This window comes from Pieris brassicae, chromosome 11 (genome assembly GCF_905147105.1).
Source record: "Pieris brassicae chromosome 11, ilPieBrab1.1, whole genome shotgun sequence".
NCBI lineage: Eukaryota > Metazoa > Arthropoda > Insecta > Lepidoptera > Pieridae > Pieris > Pieris brassicae.
The window spans coordinates 13,368,864-13,387,807 of NC_059675.1; the positions used below are offsets into that span (position 1 = coordinate 13,368,864).

The 18,944-nt window shown below is 36.6% G+C and overlaps 1 protein-coding gene and 1 long non-coding RNA gene across 2 annotated transcripts; one reads left to right on the plus strand and one right to left on the minus strand.

Moving 5' to 3' along the window:
- Positions 1-1,830: 1,830 nt before the first annotated feature.
- On the minus strand, positions 1,831-13,353 carry LOC123716393. Its single transcript, XM_045672114.1, has 5 exons — positions 12,853-13,353; positions 10,817-12,243; positions 10,203-10,407; positions 8,557-8,732; positions 1,831-2,998 (listed from the first exon to the last, which is right to left on the minus strand). The coding sequence occupies exons 1-5, from the start codon at positions 12,974-12,976 to the stop codon at positions 2,138-2,140; spliced, it is 2,793 nt and encodes a 930-aa protein (XP_045528070.1). The 5' UTR covers positions 12,977-13,353; the 3' UTR covers positions 1,831-2,137.
- A 3,684-nt stretch (positions 13,354-17,037) lies between these two features.
- LOC123716294 lies at positions 17,038-18,140 on the plus strand. The gene is made up of 3 exons (XR_006754552.1): positions 17,038-17,167; positions 17,304-17,351; positions 17,461-18,140. It is a non-coding gene; the product is annotated as an uncharacterized LOC123716294 (long non-coding RNA).
- The last annotated feature ends 804 nt before the right edge of the window (positions 18,141-18,944 follow it).

The following is an 18,944-nucleotide window of genomic DNA, read 5'->3' on the forward strand; positions in this document are numbered from 1 at the left end:
TATAAAATCTCCTGAAGAGAATGTTGTATTTTTTTTAAATATTTGTGTATTGTTACGGGATGTGTTCATATATTGTCTATAAAAATGCACTGACATTTTTACCAATATATTGGTAAAACTGGCACTAAACTGGGGTAAGAAAATAAACCCGCGCTGAAATTGTGCACTGTAAGTCTCTTGCGTTTTGATTTTAATGGCAATAAGCCGCCGTGGCAGTTGGTTATTAACCTTTTAAAAAGACATTAACAAATATAATTTTAGAGGGAATGAATCAGCTATTTGTACCGAACGTAAAAATTATTATCAGCACTTAGCCTCATCATGCTGATTAAAAAGTAAACAGACCAGAGGTGGTGATGTTTACACAGCCAACAAAATATCCCTAGTCATATCGAATATGAATTCACATGCTGCCCCTAAGCTACGCAGCATGATAAGCTATTTTCTTATCGCATTTAGCTCGGACCATTACACTGTGCACGACTATAATAGCAATGCTGTGACACATTTTTTAGGAAACACGTTTTATCACATTCACAATTTTAATTTATTTCAATCATTTAATTGCATCAGTACTCTGTTAGAATATTTTAATGATAGGTAAAGGCAAGATTAAAACAGATTATTCAATAAAAACGTTTATTATATTGTTACAATATTTTCGTAGTTAAAAATCTTGCAAAACGCGTGTCAGCGTATCGAGCGCGGTGGGCGGGAAAATGCTTTGATAGACATATTTGTTTGGTGATAAGTAATGGAGGTCATTTATGGTAAGATCTGTTACCAGATCATAATCGTGAGTCACTTAGTGCTTCAACATTAAATCTTACCCTTATAGCATCCATTTGTAATAAATTTTAACGTATTAAACCAATTTTTACGTAATTATTTTAACATATAATATTCAACACCATAGTATGTAGAGTTTAAAATATTGCAATCCTGAAAAATAATTTAGACCTTTAAAACATTATTATTTTGTCGATTTGACGTACGAGACGAGTGAATCTTCCCTTGTAAGGCAATAATAAATTTATAAGGGTTATTTTGTTTTCAAAAAATCGTCTGGTTGTGTCTGTAATAATATTATATAGTTTATTTCTACAATCTTTAAATTTAGCGAATTTTAAAGAATTTTTAATGTTTTATTACCATGATTTGAGATAAATCTTTATTAGTATCCATGCCATTTACTTCGCTTTTTATTAGTCTATTGACCCGTTATAAGAGTAAAAAAATACAAAGGGAACATATACACGAGTAGATAAACTATAATAAAAAATCTCGCATAACTTTATTTAATCGATTAATATACAGAATTCATAAGCCGTCGAATTTAACCAACGAACGAACGGTTCCTAGATATAAAAAACGTTATAAAATTTGTTAGTCAAGTTATATTAATAAAAATATATTCTTTATTAATTACAGTGAATGACAAAAAATCACATATATGTATATACAATATAATAAATAGTATTTCATAGTTTATTGCAATACGTATTTGTTACACCGTGGGTACTAGGGAATGCAATCCCGACTCGAGATCCCGCGGGATTAGAAATATCAATCCGGCGGGATCCCGAAATTTTCGGGATCTCGTATAGTTTAAAAAAATAATTCACGTGACTGAATACGATGAAAACTGCATGTTTGTGATAGTGAGGTTAATTAAAATAAAATATTATTTGAAAGAAAACAAAAGCCTTTATCCTTTAATATTACGAACTAAACAACTAACAATTTTAATTATATGAACATAATCAAAACAAAAGTAGGTATAGCTCAAGGAGATTAAAATTGGTGATTTTGAAAGTGACTTCTAAAAAAAGAGTATCTTCTAAAGTGTCTCAAGAGTGCTATCTGCTAACCGGCATCTAATGTCCATTGCAATGTACCCTATGTATTGTGCAATGTCGCGTGAAGCGTCCCGAGCGGATGTGTGTAGAATCGCTGACCATTTCAGCCCAATCCCGAACGGGATCTCGTCATATTATGCTTCGGGATTGATCCCGAAAAATTACACGGTATTGCATTCCCTAGTGTGTACCTGTTTTATTAACAAAGTTGAATTTGAAATTAACTAGATTTGACGCTGTTTAATTGTACTATTTTGATTCTGTGGCACAATATAACCTTAATAACAATCTAATGTATTCACTTCACTATTTACTTCGTAAATGCCTAACATATCGTCCATCACAGATGACAGACTTCGTATACCTTCTTTCCATTTTTTCTTACACTCTATAGTTTCTTTAAAATTATTACTTTTCATAAAGACTACAAATGTATATGGAGTCGCGAATTTGGTTAACTTTTTCTTATTTCCTGCAGTATGCTCATTATTCAAATTCATTTGTCGTTCATATATATTCGTTAATAAATTCATATCGTCAGAGTTTAATATGTCTTGTATCACATCTTCAGACTTCGTAACATTTGCTGTTTCCATCTTTTCCTCCGCTACGTCGTTGTCTTCAACTCTTAAAATTTCACAAATTTTCGGATCGTTCTCACTGGGCCGTAGAAATCCAGGTACTCTGTGTTTTTCAAGGATTTCTAACAATTCATTAGCGATCGATAATGCTAATTCCATCACTTCAACTTCAGTTTCGTCGAATAAGAGCTTTACTAGAATTGATAAGCAGCCAATAGATGCGAGCTCGTCTAATATTTTGAGCAATCTCTTTTGAATTTCTTTTTCCGTCAGTGTGACAATCTTTCTGGATTCAATTGAGAAGGTGACCGGAGGAAACGTGCCATCCAACATTCCTTGTTCTCCAAGTAACGATTGAATGACGACCCGCCAAAATTTCAATGCCCTAATTTGGACTTCCCAGTGAAAGTCATTGAGGGAGGCATTAAGAAATTTCTCATACAGTGCTGATTTCATGGAGCAGTTTAGTTTTAGGTTTTGGTACATTTCACATAGCACGTTGAGCGCTTCTTTTCGAACAATGCCTTCAGGGTTTGTGCAGAGGTCCGCCATAAGCTCCTGAAAAATTAATCATGATATTTGATTTAATCATTCAAAATATTTCTATGCCAATACATATATATTAAATTAATTTATATACAGATACGAAGAATTATTTTTCGTGGTAATAGTATATATATATATATATATATACAGACTATACTGACCAAAAATCTTTAAACATTTGAGTCTCGTGATAACTCTACTTTTATGTATTTATTAACACTTCGTTGCATTAATAGTACAGTACTATTGAATAACTATTAAGGAAGAAATGGGAGGCCTTCCGGGCAACCCTAGCGAGGTAGAGAAAAATTTAATATGCCCTTAGGGGTAATGTGCACAAAAAGTTTACAAAAATAAATTAGAATTTTTGTAGGGATGGCGCAACAAAAAAAATGTTGCTTCGATGTTCGATTAGTTTTTTAACTCTCTCCATGTCCAATTTTGCAGTTGGTCGCATCCATTGTCTCGTCTCCCGCCACCATATGTTTTACTACTAAAACGAATACCCATAGAACATAACATGTAGCGTCGCGCTCACGTCCCGATCCGCCGTGCTTTTCTAATTTCTTGTAATACCACCATCAGGGCGCGACCGGTCTAGGTGCCTTTTCCTATATTAATTTGTAAATGACAACTGTTCACGTCGCGTCGCAAACTAGCCCTGTCCGCTATTTGACCAAACCTTTAGTGTCATGAATCACAAATAATACCAGTTTCTAAAATACAGTAAAAGCTTTTATTCGCGGATATAAAAATGCGACCCAATTCCTAAAGATTTCTTAATTCGCGAATCTAATCAAAAGGATTCCAATAGGCATCCAACCCAATATCGTTTGTAAACGCCGTCAAATTGACTAATACAAAAGTAAAATAGACATTATTACAACTAAACCTAAAGTAAGTTTTTTTTTAATTTATTTATTTATTGTATAAGTGTTCTTAATATAAAGGAAGTTGGTGTGGTGGAAACACAAACTGTACACAGTTTTTCTATCCACCAGGACGTCGAACATATTTAAATCATTAACATATATATATACTAAGGCCAGTGACATATAAACTGTAAATTTATAACAATCAAACCATTCAAACGTTATAAAATTGCACGTAAAACGTCATAAACAAATCTAAACACTGACGCGCCATAGATAGCCGATGCAAGGTCATTCACATACAGGTGAGAACCTATGTTCGAATATGTTTTAATGACGTATATGGCATAATTTTTGTAATGCATAATTTATAATTGTTTGACTTATGTAGTATTTTTTTAATTTAAATTTAATATTGTTTCTTGTTATATTAGTAAGAAGTGTAGCTGGTATCGAGTTTATTAAATTTGGAATAATGTAATCTAATGTTTTTTTCCCATATAAATTATTGTATTTGGGTAATAGAAATTAGTTTTTTTAATTTTCTACGTGTTGAATAGTGATAGTGTGTTTTAATTGTTTTGAGGTAATTTTCTGTAAAGTAGTTTTCATTTAATAATCCTAGTTGCACTTTCTCGTGTATAGGTATAATTTTGAAAAATGCAAATAGCTTTCTGTAGACCTCTTTATATTGTGATTTTAATTTTATAGGAGCAATTGTTTTTAAAATACGTATTTGTATTGCAAATATTTGATTTAGATAAGTTTTGCATGTTCTCCCATAGCTTGAAAGTCCATATGTTATAATGGATTCCGCTAGTGCTTTGTATAATAGTAGCAGAGTTTTAAGAGGTATTTTATTTTTTATTAAAGTGAATTTGGCAAGTATCGCTCTTAGCCTTTCACAAACAGAGTTAATGTGCATTTTCCAGGACATTTTACACAGGTTATGAACTAATTCTAAGGCGTTGCAGTTGCAGCTTTTGGGGTACGAGTTATAAGAATGTGCACATGTGTGGTTGTGTAGGATTAAGTACGGTGTACGTGAGCTTAGATTGTGACTGGATCGGATATGCATGAACTTTGTTTTGTTAGGATTTAGTACAAGTCCTACGTCGTGGGACCATTTAGCCAATGTATCGAAATCAGATTGTAGCTTTGTCTCGGCTTCTTGGATGTTAGGCCCAGCGGCTACTAGGCATGTATCATCTGCAAATTGGAATATCTGACAATACTTTATTATGTTAGGTAATGTGTTAGTTGTTAAATGATAACGCCGCTATATTGGTTCTGGCTTTGACATAAGCCGCCTTCGCCGCGATCGGTGTTTTTGAGAATGTAAACAAACAGAATGAATGTAAACAATAGCAACCTTTAAATGTTGCCACATATTAGACGTAGGTAAGAATGGAAAGACGAAAATTATGATCGTGTGTGTAACACGTTCCTACCGCAGTCTTTCTAATGTATAATGTCAAGTTGAAAATAATAAGAAACCAGTTTCAACACGTAAAAATCTGTGTAACCGCCTGAAGTGAAAATATAAATATTTGATCATTTACGCCTTGGAGAGTCGTTTGCATCCATATCACGCTCATTCAATGCCAAAGAATCAACTGTATCGATCAATAAAAAATTCGAAGATAAAATATAGTCATCTGTAGCTTCAACTTCACTGTCAGCGAAAATTATTCGTTATCCAGCAATAGAGAAAATGGAAGTCATTACGGATCGTGGACCGCAAGGGAAAAAAGGGTGCCCCAGAGTGGTCCAATGGTCCGGGAGAAGGCATAGCGTCTTTAGGCTCATTTAAAAGAACCTGATGGTAATTGTAGAGGTGAATGTATAATTTCAAGCATCAGATTTTCTAGAAATTTGAGTTGAGACAATCATTGCATAACATTAAAATCGTTGGAGAAGCTGCATCTGCTGACACGGCTGCAGCAGCACGATATCTAGGAGAATTAGCAAACATAGTAGCTGATGCCACAAAACTGCGCAAGTAAATGCAGTCGAAACTGCACTGTTTTTGAAGAGAAAATTTTCTCATGAAAGTCAAGACTATGACGGTTATAATTTGCGGATAGGCGTGCCATAGTGGAGTTAATGAAAATAGCAAATAAAAGCGTAGGGTGTACGCCGCCCTGCGGAACACCAGTATTTAAAATATTCAACTGAGAATGGGTTACATTTTTTCGATAACCTATGACAGAGTATACGCCGAAGAATCATTTTATCGAGATAGCGTTCTGAGATAAAAACGCACTCCACGCAAGAAACTGAGTAAATAAAGAAAAAAAATGTAAATTGGTTTCGTAAAAATACGTAGACGCTATGTTAAAATGAAGTTCAAATTAACTTTTGTTCATATAGGTACACTTATGAAGGTCAGAAAAGAAGTTAATTGTAAATTTATATTTACTACCAGTTCGCAAGGCAAGTGCGTAGACCGAGCAAGAAACTATCCGCCAATCTTTTAATGGCTAAGTTTTGAGTCATGCAAATTGTTTGAACTGGAGCAAATCAATCCCAAGTATTAGGATCATTTAAATATTCGCCAAATTCATAAAAAGCTTTATTGATAAATTAACGTCTAACGAGAGCTTTGCATTTATTTAGTGACAATTCTCCAATTTTGAATTTTGAAACCCCAAAGAATCTTTTTATATGTTTGCCTGTGTTTGTACGCACTGATAGTGAATTTATCAGCACTGACCAAATGGCATTCAAAGTCCAACTTATAACCTTACCAAATAAATATTCCTTGAGAGTCTGAAATTGCTTGAAATCTCTTGTACCCAAATTCAAAAGCTCAATAACGTACAAAATTATCGGCAGTTATATTTTAATTCAGTTACTCATTGTAGACAGCTTCGCACGTGAGTTAAAACCCGAAAGAAAAATGGAAACTGTACATTAATTTAATTGAAGAGTTGCGGAAGATCTAGACCGAGTATGGTGTTAAAAATTATCATTACTCCTATATCACGTTGGCAATGGTCAGTTTCTCAGTACCTGCAGAATAAATGTCTTTTTTACTCTCTTTGTAATTCTTTGAGCCTTGGATATAGACAATTTTAGACTTGTTCTTAATTTTCTTGTTATTACTTCTTTTAATTCGATTTTTAGTTAATCTTTTAAAATTGTATGTCACTAATTACGCAGGAAATTCTAAACGTATGGCTTATAACTGTTTCCTATGTTTCGTGTGGCTCCGACACATCTTAAAACTCTTTAACACCTTACAACTGTTTCTGAATTTACGTGGATAAGATTATTTCTTTGATTGATTGTGTGGCGCTACAACCTTTTAGGTCGGGGCCTCAGATTTCTGTATCTGTTATGTGAGCATTTGTTTTTTCTTAATGGCAAATAGGTCATCAGTCTTCTGTGCTTCGCCGTCGAATTTTTGGGTCACCGTATGAGCGACTATTAAATGGGCACATAGACTTGAAGGCCATTTGTGTACAGCCAGGGATGCACCACGGTCTACGACTTCAGGGATGAGAGTCGTAATGTAAAACTGCTAGGCCAACACTGCTCTTCAAGCCATTCATATCTTGATATTATAATTTAATAGTGAACTACCGAGACAAAGATCCAGACGACCTTGGCGACAATCAAGACAATGTAAGCATTTACATAATTATCATTATCTACAATCGAAAACTCTTGTGAACAGTACGTATACGGTTCCTGGGTCAATATGAACCACTCGCCTACAACAATAGAATATAAGCAAAGTAATGAAATGTTAATTGCTATGTAACGAATAAATGCAATGTAACAGTCAAAGAGAGTGCCTACGTCTGGATAAACTCTCGGGGCGTAACTCCCATGATTCAGTTAATTGCTATGAGACGAATAAATGCAATGTAACAATCAAAAGGGAGTGCCTACGTCTGGATAAACTCTCGGGGCGTAACTCCCATGATTCAGTTAATTGCTATGAGACGAATAAATGCAATGTAACAATCAAAGAGAGTGCCTACGTCTGGATAAACTCTCGGGGCGTAACTCCCATGATTCAGTTAATTGCCATGAGACGAATAATTGCAATGTAACAATCAAAGAGAGTGCCTACGTCTGGATAAACTCTCGGGGCGTAACTCCCATGATTCAGTTAATTGCTATGAGAGGAATAAATGCAATGTAACAATCAAAGATAGTGCCTACGTCTGGATAAACTCTCGGGGCGTAACTCCCATGATTCAGTTAATTGCTATGAGACGAATGAAAAGTAACCGTTGAAGAAAGTGAACTTAATTAAAAAAACTTATTAGTTGGTATTGCGGTTATTTTAATTGAATATAAACTCCGTCAAATTTTATCTAATCTACTATGAATAATGATTGTCTATGTGTTTCTGTAGTTGTAGCTTCATAATTCTATTGAATGTTCAAATATAACTGCAATGACTGTAAACCCTGATTTACTACATCAAATTGTGGTATCCCGAGATTCGAATTGAAGACAAACATTAAAACCATTTGATTTCGTGTTCCACGTAACCTCCAATTGAGATGGACTTTGTGACAATCCAAAACAATTAAAAAAATTAACTGTAACTTTGTATAATTGCCATAATACAATAATATTTTGGGTCATCAACTTATGTGCGCTTATTTTTTATGACATATTAATTTATTAAGATTTTATCAAAACTTTGTCTGGTTCGAAGTACATTGCGAAACATACCTGAACATTTGGATATTCGGATATGACTTGATCCCATAGCAGGGCGATCTTCGTAGCAGCAGCCACACATTGAAGCGCCGAAACTCTAACATAGAACTCGGGATCATTAAGTGCCATCGACACGGCAACATTGATCAGCTTATGAGACAGAATTTGCTTTTGGAATGGAGGGAATTCTGAAAATAATTGACTGCTTAAAAATTAAGACTAAGTTTCTTTAATACTTTAAGAAAACACTTTTTTAACGGATTGAAGCTATGTATTATTATTAAAAACTTTTTGACCGTGACCACGTACGCTGTACAGCACGCAAAATGTCGGGAAAATTATGTAAATAATTATAAGTTTTTAATAATAATACATAGCTTCAATCCGTTTAAAAACTGTCTTCTTAATGTGTAAAAGCTATGTTAACAAAATACAATACTTGTTAAAAAAACTTTATACTATATATATATATATAAAATCGTGCCATCGCACGGCAGGATTTTTTATATAATTATGGAAATAAATATTAGTTTTGGAATTTCCTCGCTGGAACATAGAAATCTTATATCTTTATATCAGCGTACACATGTTCGTATAGCAAATCAATGATTTTTAACACCTTCTCCTTACATTGAGAGAGAGAGAGAGAGAGAGAGAGAGAGAGCGAGAGAGAGAGAGAGAGGGAGAGAGAGAGAGAGAGAGAGAGGGAGAGAGAGAGAGGGAGAGAGAGAGAGAGAGAGAGGGAGAGAGAGAGAGGGAGAGAGAGAGAGAGAGAGAGAGAGAGAGAGAGATCTCTTTACAAAGCCGTTGCACGATGAAATTTTAGTTTTTTATAATCTATTTTATGTGCCATAAAGTTGTTTACGATAAAGAAATGTTTCCTACACAAATAACTAATTATTCCGGGGGCTTAGTCAAAATACCTCAACAGTAGTGTATGTAGAAAGTCAAAAACTAAATTTGTCGACACGAACTGTCATTTTTACTACACAATTTTAGTATTCGACTGTCCACATACTACTGTTAAGGCATCTTGACTAAGCTCCCCGGTATTACGTTTCTAGGACATTGTTTTTTAGGCGATAGATGCAACATACCTTTCTTCTTAACAAGTCCCCGGGAATGTGCGAATATGTATAACCACTAACTAACCTATCTTAAATATTTATTACGTAGATTTTAAAACTGAACTATTATACTTCTTATTTAGGCCAAGTATGTGTCGTACTATAATCTACTTCTTATCAATTATTGATAAAATACAACACCGATTTATGGTATTTCTTTAATTATTAATAAAATACAATAATAGTTAGCTGGATGGCTACGGAAGATTGTCAAAAAAATAATACTATGATTAAAAAAAAAGATATAAAGGAAGTTAAAGGATTACGAGTAGTATGACTCCCACAAATAATGCGTAGAAGAAATGGATGCTCAGTCACAGTGTCCAATTAGGAATGCCGAATCCAACATGGGCTACGGACTTCCTTCCACGCATTAACCTAACGAAGATTATGGCGAAATAGGGTAGAGTTTGGAAGTTTTTAATAGATTATGTTTACAGATAAGATCTTAAATGATGGCATATTAAAACAAAAAAAAGTATTTTCCAATAACTATTTGTGCAATCCAACGTTTTAACGTAACACACTTACTGATATATGAGAATTCAGAACAGACAAGAAGGAGTTCCAGAGCTGTATCTCTTATCTCCCAGACACGGTCGTGCATTTTCACGTAGATTAGAATTCCGATTTCGTGCAGGCCAGACCCAGGCTTTGTGTCAACTAGGAGACACAGATTTGGAGTCAGGGACTTCTTTATTGTTGTTAATATCACATTCAGAGCTGTCACTACAAACTAAAAATTAGCAAAATGGAAAATAAATTTTTCAACTTAGGTTTACATAATTTTGCTATACATATACATATAATTGGTTGGAAAAGTGTTGGCCTAGTGGCTTCAGCGTACGACTCTCATCCCTGAGGTTGTAAGATCGATCCCTGGCTGTGCAGTAATGGACTTTCATTCTATGTGCGCATTCAACATTCGCTGGAACGGTGAAGGAAAACATCGTGACAAAACAGCCTTGTATTAAACACAAAATCTCAAGGGCTTGTGTCAGACACAGGAGGCTGATCACCTACTTGCCTATTACATTAACAAATGGTCATGAAACAGATACAGAAATCTGAGGTCCAGACCTAAAAAGTGCCATTGATTTATTTCATGATAATAGTCATTATAAAAAAAACAGACATCAACTTACTTTACAACTCAAATTAGGCCTCTTTAACACATTGTACACAACTGCATTCAAACATATCACTTCTAAACTATCTTGCCAATTTATATTGTAGTTCTGAATAAGACACAGTAATGTATCAAGAACATGTGCCATTATTGATATTTTGTCTCCTTCATCTCCAAAGCAATTATTTGTTCTTGACAAACCTTCATCATCAAATGGCTCAAACTCTTTTATGACATAGTACATAGCTTGAAATATTATATTTGCTTGTACATTATTTAAATTATTTTTAAGGAATGTTAATCTTTTTACACTAAGTAATGTTACTTGCAGAACATCAAGCTGTAGCATCATGTCTCGAACTGCATATGCAGCTCTGGCTGTGTGCTCACATGTAGATTTCATTATTGTATTGATATACAAGTCAACTTCACCTTCGTTTTCATCCACAGATTGGTTTTTGCCGAGTGTTACATACACCAATGGAGGCACAAGGCTTACTATAAGCAACCATTTTTGCATTTCCACATGTTGCGGGTTATCCCATTTTATGGGTTCTTCATTCCAAACTTTTCCCCAAATCAAATTACTTGCATTACAATAATCAAATAGTAACTTTGGCGAGTGCTTTTGTATTAATCTATGTACTGTATTAAAATGAGTGACAGCTAATTCAATAAAATTTTCTCTTAGACATTTGATACCAGATGGATCAATTTTTACAAGGAAAAATTTGCTGATAGCTGACCAAAACAGAAATTTTGTTGTAAGCAACCAAATATCTTCTCGTCTCAATCTTTCTAACATGATATAACAATAAGTCTCTATTTGAAACTCTCGCAATATGAAATGTGTGACACAGTTTGGGGATTTTATTTCTTTCTCATTGCTTACAATAGTGAGCAACATTTGCAACATCGGCTCGTAAATTTTACACAATTCATCCTCTTCTTCACTTGTAATTGATTGTTTTTGAACTAAATCAACTTCCAGGGCAGGTTTCATTATAAAAGCCAGAACACATCTCACATTAGTATCATCACCAAAATTTTTCATTTTCCATATAAATTTTGAAACAAATTTATAAGTCTGTCTCACTATAAAAACAGTTTTTTTTTCATTACAGAGTGTGAGGATTTTTTTCCATGAATTAGTTTCTAGTAACCAATGAACTCCAGAATTGTGATTTAAAAGTGATAAGGCTACTTCCATATTTGCTACTCTCAAACTTATAGGCATGTCAGGAGAATTAATCAGGTCAAATGCTTTAACCAAATCATCTCCCTTTTTTGCACTAAATTTTGCAAAGTTAACTTCATTACTTGTAATAAAAGCAAGCAGTCTTACAAGAAACACTTTAACCGTGTCGTGGTAGTTGTCTGTTCGGTAAAATGCTGCCATTATCATATCTGCCAACATTGGCAAAGATTTTAAGTATTGCACATCTGAAACAAAACAGGAGATTTACATGTTTTATACACATTGATATATCAATTTACTATGTAATCAAACAAGGATTATTATTCTGTAAAAGATTTTTATTGTATTGCAGCAATATATTCTATAATGATACAAGGACAACTTTACTAAAAAGCACTAAGCATTAATGACAAAATGTTTATATCACAATTTCTATAAATGATACTGATACTTTAAGTACTTAACCTAATTTAAGTATTTACTTTATTTAGTAAATGTTGTATTTTTTATCAGGTGACATCAGTTTATTTTGCAATAGCAATGTCTCATGGTTACATTTATTTTGTCTTGCATACTACGAAACAGCCTGTCCCGAATTTTGATTTTATTACAGATGTTTAGAATAATACTGTTAGTATCGTTATTATTATTAGTTAGCATTAATACCGCTAGAAAATAATTCTACATGCATTAACGCATTAATACATTTTTAGTAGCATTAAAAAGTAATCTCTAGCCTCGACCTACCCTGTCGCGTTCTTCCTCATTTATCTGTTTACATTATTATATATTTAATTTAATTAACTTGGTCAGTACATTGTTAAGGTAAAGCAGTAACTTGATTCCATTCTTACCTGGATCACAGGAATTTAATTTAATGAAAAAACTATCAGCATAGTGGTGCTCCATAATATAATCAGGTTGAGCAATTCTCTCAAATAAAAGTTTTAATTTGGTAACTATTTCTGCACTCTCCATAGTTATTTTATATCAACACTTTCACTTTGATAAACAAAATCGACTTATAACGTTAATTCTTTAAAGAAACATTAAGTTTTTAAATATTTTGGTAAATCGTTTACGAAAAGAATTTCTCGAAATTGCCAGTGAGTTTTTCTTAAAACTGAATATATGAGTATACTTAAAAAATACTGAATATATTTAAAAAGAAGAAATTTCTAAAATGTTTACTAAGCGAAACTAACTAGAATTTTCTCTAAAGTAGAACTAATTATATATCTTCTAACAATAATAAACAGTAACACAGTAATCGGCTCCTACGCACAACACAATATATGAACGTTCCACTTCGAATGTCATGTGAAAACTGATAAATGAGAATTAGAATACCAAAATATTCAATTTTCAAATCAGAAGGTGAGATTAGTGTTTACTTAAATGTCAGTTGTCACCGGACAAATGGCAGCGGACTGGTACGAGTATAAACAGAGTATGACAATAGATAGTATCTACTAATACCATTTATTTGTACTGAATTTAAACTCGAGTGACTTAGATAGACTCTGGCTAATGAAAGAAGATAATTGAATTATTTGAAAACTTTCGGATGGCAACACATAATGTCATTGTCATTTTCTCAATATGGCTGTTGTCAAACATTCGTTTTGGTTTATTTTGTTCTTATTTATTCATTTACATGTTTAGTGGGAGTGCCATGCTGTTGCTTTCGGGCTTCAGCCAATCGGGCAGGCACGACCGGGGCAGTACCACTGTCTCACAGAAAACCGGCGTGAAGTGATGCAATAGGTTCATCTTATTGTACTCGCGTTTCGTGCGGTGAGTGAGACTCCCGGAGCCCATCAATTCCCCCCTCCCCCAGAATATGAAGATGCAGTTTAAACAGAGATTACCCCAGGGGGGTACCACACGTTTCCGCTGTGGAGAATCCCCCTCTGAGCGTCCATCATCGGAACAATCAGTATTCGGTGGTGGATGCACAGGCTGCCCTTCGTATTCTGGGGTGGGCAAAAACTGCTCAAAAAACTATAAGTTTCGATCTCGGGGCAAACGGAAGAATTTACCGAAGGCATCCCCTTCCACGCTCTCAGTGGACTTTACCAATGTTAGGGGGCTCAACTCTAATCTTAACGCGGTTCACTTTCACCTCGAAACTGCGAAGCCGGCCTTATTCTTCCTTACTGAGACTCAGATATCCTTCCCGGCTGATACTTCCTACCTCTCCTACCCGGGGTACAAATTGGAACATTCTTTTGTGCCGCGGGCGGGAGTTTGCGTGTACGTCAGAGAGGATATCTGTTCTCGTCGCCTCGGGTCGCTTGAAGGAAGGGACCTATCTAGCCTCTGGCTGCGCGTAGACTGCGATGACCATCCGCGATTCTACGCATGCCTGTATAGGTCCCATAGCGGAAATACCGAAACTGAGCGACTCATTGAGCACATCCAAATGGCTACAGATTCCCTGCTCGAAGGGGTTCCTACCGCTGAAATCGTGATACTTGGCGATTTTAACGCTCACCATGCCGATTGGCTCGGTTCGGAAACCACCGATCACGCGGGAAGATCCTTTCACGACTTTGCTTTAGCTTACGACCTGTCACAAATGGTCCCTGCGATTACGCGAATACCAGATGTGGATGGTCATAAACCCTCTTTGTTGGACCTTCTGCTGACCTCACATCCGGAGACCTATCAAGTCTCTGTTGACCCGCCATTGGGTTCATCGGATCATTGTGTGGTCCGGAGTACTGTGCCTACTACGCGCCCTCCTCGGCCCCGTTTTTCGGGTTGTCGTCGTATTTGGCACTATCGGTCAGCAGATTGGGATGGGATGCGGTCTTTCTTTGCGTCCTACCCTTGGGGGCCTATGTGCTTTTCGTCGGAAGCTCCAGATTCCGTCGCTGCCTCTGTCGCCGAAGTGGTTCTGCAGGGCATGGAACTTTTTATTCCATTCTCTGCGGTGCCGATCGGTGGCAGGTCACAGCCCTGGTTTAAGCGTTCTTGCAAGGCGGCATCGCGTCGAAAGCGAGAATGCTTTAATGCATGGGCGGAGGCGGCGATATCTCGTGATGCCAATACCAGCGAACATAAAAAAGCATATAACTCAGCCTCCAGGTCCTTCAAACGGGAAATCGCTAAGGCAAAGTCAGAGCACATCGCCAGATTTGGCGAGAGATTGGCCCAACTCCCTTCTGGGACCCGAGCTTTCTGGTCTCTCGCCAAAGCTGTACAAGGGAATTTTTGTCAGCCATCGATACCACCGCTGCACAGAGAGGATGACTCGCTCGCCCACACTGCGAAGGAGAAGGCCGACCTCTTGGGCTGTCTCTTTGCGTCCAACTCGACTTTGGATGACCGGGGGAGATCACCACCGGCGATTTCGCGGTGTGATAACTCAATGCCGGAAATCACATTCCAGCAACGTGCTGTTCGCAGAGCACTATCTTCCTTGGACATTCATAAGTCGAGCGGGCCGGATGGTATCCCTCCAATTGTGCTGCGTACATGTGCTCCTGAGTTGGCTCCGGTCCTGACGCGCCTTTTCCGGTACCTGTACTCGCTCGGCACTGTCCCGAAGTGCTGGAAGACCGCTTGGATACATCCGATCCCTAAAAAAGGCGATCGCACTGATCCATCCAACTATCGCCCAATCGCAATAACCTCCTTGTTCTCCAAAATAATGGAATCCATTATTAATGGCCAGCTCTTGAGTTATCTAGAGGGCCACCAGCTGATTAGCGATTATCAGTACGGCTTTCGTCGTGGTCGTTCAGCTGGTGACCTTCTAGTATACCTTACACATAGATGGGCAGAGGCAATTGAGTCCAAGGGGGAGGCACTAGCGGTTAGTTTGGACATAGCGAAAGCCTTCGATCGGGTGTGGCACAAAGCACTGCTCTCGAAGCTACCAGCCTACGGGCTTCCTGAGAAATTATGCGACTGGATCTCCAGCTTTCTAGCCGATCGGAGCATCAAGGTCGTCGTCGACGGAGCATGTTCCGACCTTAAACCCGTGAATGCTGGGGTCCCACAAGGCTGTGTTCTGTCCCCGACCCTGTTTCTTCTGCATATCAATGACATGTTGCAACTTAGCAACATTCATTGCTATGCGGACGACAGCACTGGGGATACTCTTTACACTGGCCGGGCAGGTATTTCTCGGGCAGTTGTCGATGAGTACCGGAACAAACTTGTGTCTGAAGTCGAAACTCTTTTACGTGGAGTCTCGGACTGGGGTAGACTAAACCTAGTCCAATTTAACCCCAAGAAGACACAAGTTTGCGCGTTTTCCGCGAAAAAAATACCCTTTGTCGCTACTCCTCTTTTCGAAAACACTCTTCTTGAAGCCACAGCCAGCATCGGAATACTTGGCGTTGACATATCGAACGACGTTCAGTTTCGCGGTCATTTGGAGGGAAAGGCTAAATTAGCCTCCAAAAAGCTTGGTGTGCTCAGCAAGGCGAGACGGTACTTCACTCCGGGTCACCGCTTGCAACTCTATAAAGCGCAAATACGGCCCCACATGGAATACTGTTCTCACCTCTGGGCGGGGGCTCCCCAGTACCAGCTCCTTCCACTTGACCGTATCCAACGAAGAGCGGTTCGAATCGTCGATGACCAATCCCTCTCCGAGCGGCTCGATCCTTTGGCGTTGCGTAGAGATGTGGGGTCACTCTGCATCTTCTACCGCATTTACCATGGAGAGTGTTCAGAGGAGTTGTTCGGATTAATACCTGCAGCTGAGTTTCAGCATCGGACGTCGAGGCAAAATACAAAATTCCACCCGTATCACCTCGACGTCCGACGTTCCACGACTGAGCGTTTCTCAAGGCAATTTTTGCCGCGCACCACCGCTATGTGGAACCAGCTGCCCACTGAAGTATTTCCGAACCAATTCGACTTAGGGTCCTTCAAGAAAAGAGCGTACAAATTCTTAAAAGGCCGGCAACGCACTCGCGAGCCCTCTGGCATTGAGAGTGTCCATGGGCGGCGGTATCACTTAACATCAGGTGAGCCTCCTGCCCGTTTGCCCCCTATTTTATAAAAAAAAAAAAATAAAAAAATACGAGTAAATGTATTAAAAGTGGAGTTCGAGAGGTATTGTTATGCATGATATCCAAATTCCAAGAAGAAAAGAAGCTGAATTCTACCAAAAACAAGATTGTTTACGTGTGGTGTTGAATTTCTTAGGTTAGTATGATTTATTGTCTTGATACTTCATGCAATTACTCATTTTTATTTTTATTATATATTTTTTCCGAATAGTTAACAGGTATAATAGCCTAAACTTTGTTTTGTTTAATAGAATATTTCGTTTCTTTCGCAGGAAATCTGGAGGATGTAGGAGGAGTCAATGCAATAGTGATAACTATTGGTAAGCTCACTGATTTAGAGCAGAAAGTTAGAATAAAATCTCAGAACCAGTACTTTAAAGAAATCGCTTCCAATGTGTGTGGTAATAACCTTTTCATTATTTTTTCCAGGTGTAAGTGTAATATCAATACACAGAATAAAAATGGCTGATTATCACCATGATATGAATGCTGCCAACTTCAATAAGAAAAGCTCCTACCCAATTTAAATGATCTAAGTGTAATTGTTATGGACAATGCCAGTTACCATTCCGTTATAGTAAATAAAGCCCCTACGACACAGAATCGAAATCTTGAGATAAGAGAATGGCTGACTTTGAATAATATTCAATTTGTTGAGTACCATACGAAAGCAGAACTGCTATGTCTAGTAAAACGGTATAAACCAGAGCTAATACATGAAGTTCATCAGCTTCATATTTTAAAGCACAATGGTCATGAGGGATAGAGACTACCTCCATACTATTGTGATCTAAATGCCATTGAGCTGGTATGGATGGATGGCCTAGCAAAATGCAGAGAAGCAAATAAAAATATTACATTCACTACAGAGCAGTTAGAACAAGTGATTTAAGAGTTATTTAAAAATGGAACAAAAGTAGAGTGGAAGAAAATGATTGATCATGTTGGACATGTGAAAATAAATATAGAGAAAGGGACAGGAGGAACATTTAGAAAGTTTAATAATCAATGTGAGAGACAGTGATAACAGCAATGACTCTGATGAATCTATGCATATTGATTTTTTGGATTCTGATTTTGATTATTCCGAATAAAGTTGTCTTATAATAAATAAAGTTTTAGTTTTCCATGCAATGCTACTCATTTTAAGTATCAATAGTAAAATACTAAATACGTATAGTATTTAATTTTATAAGAAATACAGTTACTATCAATGTAAAAAATAATAAAATCAAGTATCAAGTAAGTTTAATCCACAAGATATATCAAACTTTTAGGGATACCATACTATTTTTTTTAATTTGCCGCGCTTTTTCTTTATCTTCTTTCATTATTTCTTATTCATTAGCCAGACTCTAGTATCTTTTACAATTTTCGCATAATATATTTTATACAGAAAAAGTCAGCACATGATAATTGATATGATATGTATGAACTTGAAAATTTATTACACCACTGAAAATAATTGCATGAAATAAAAAAATACGCCTGTGGCTTTATCTCAAGCCCAAGGGACGGTCGCAATCTTTGTTAATGAGAATGACTGAGAAGAGAGACAACCTTTACCATTACTTGAACTTTGCCTTTTTTCCTTTTCTCCTTGATGTTTAAGACGTATTTTTGTTTGCCATATAACTTATTACACTAAAAAAACCCTGACTAAGTTCTAAAGGCATTTTAGACTAAACCCTAAATTCCATTGAATCGTGTACCGCAAATTGTAAATTGCAATTGTTAATGGTTATTTTTCTGTCCTGTCTCAGCTGGGTTCTGGCCAAACCGGCGGGGGTGACAAAGCCTGGAAATCTGTGTCATTTTCTATCTTGAGTATTATGCAAAATATTCCGAGTAAAAACTGTAGGATAACTGACATAAGGAGGAAGGAAAAATCTATCAAAGTCACTGTAAGCTTT

Excerpts from the sequence above, each read along its gene's own strand:
- LOC123716393 (XM_045672114.1), bottom strand. The coding sequence starts at position 12,976 with ATGGAGAGTGCAGAAATAGTTACCAAATTAAAACTTTTATTTGAGAGA. Across the intron at positions 12,244-12,852 it reads ATTAAATTCCTGTGATCCAG|ATGTGCAATACTTAAAATCT; the intron begins GTAAGAATGGAA and ends GTTTTGTTTCAG. Across the intron at positions 10,408-10,816 it reads GGCCTAATTTGAGTTGTAAA|TTTGTAGTGACAGCTCTGAA; the intron begins GTAAGTTGATGT and ends GCTAATTTTTAG.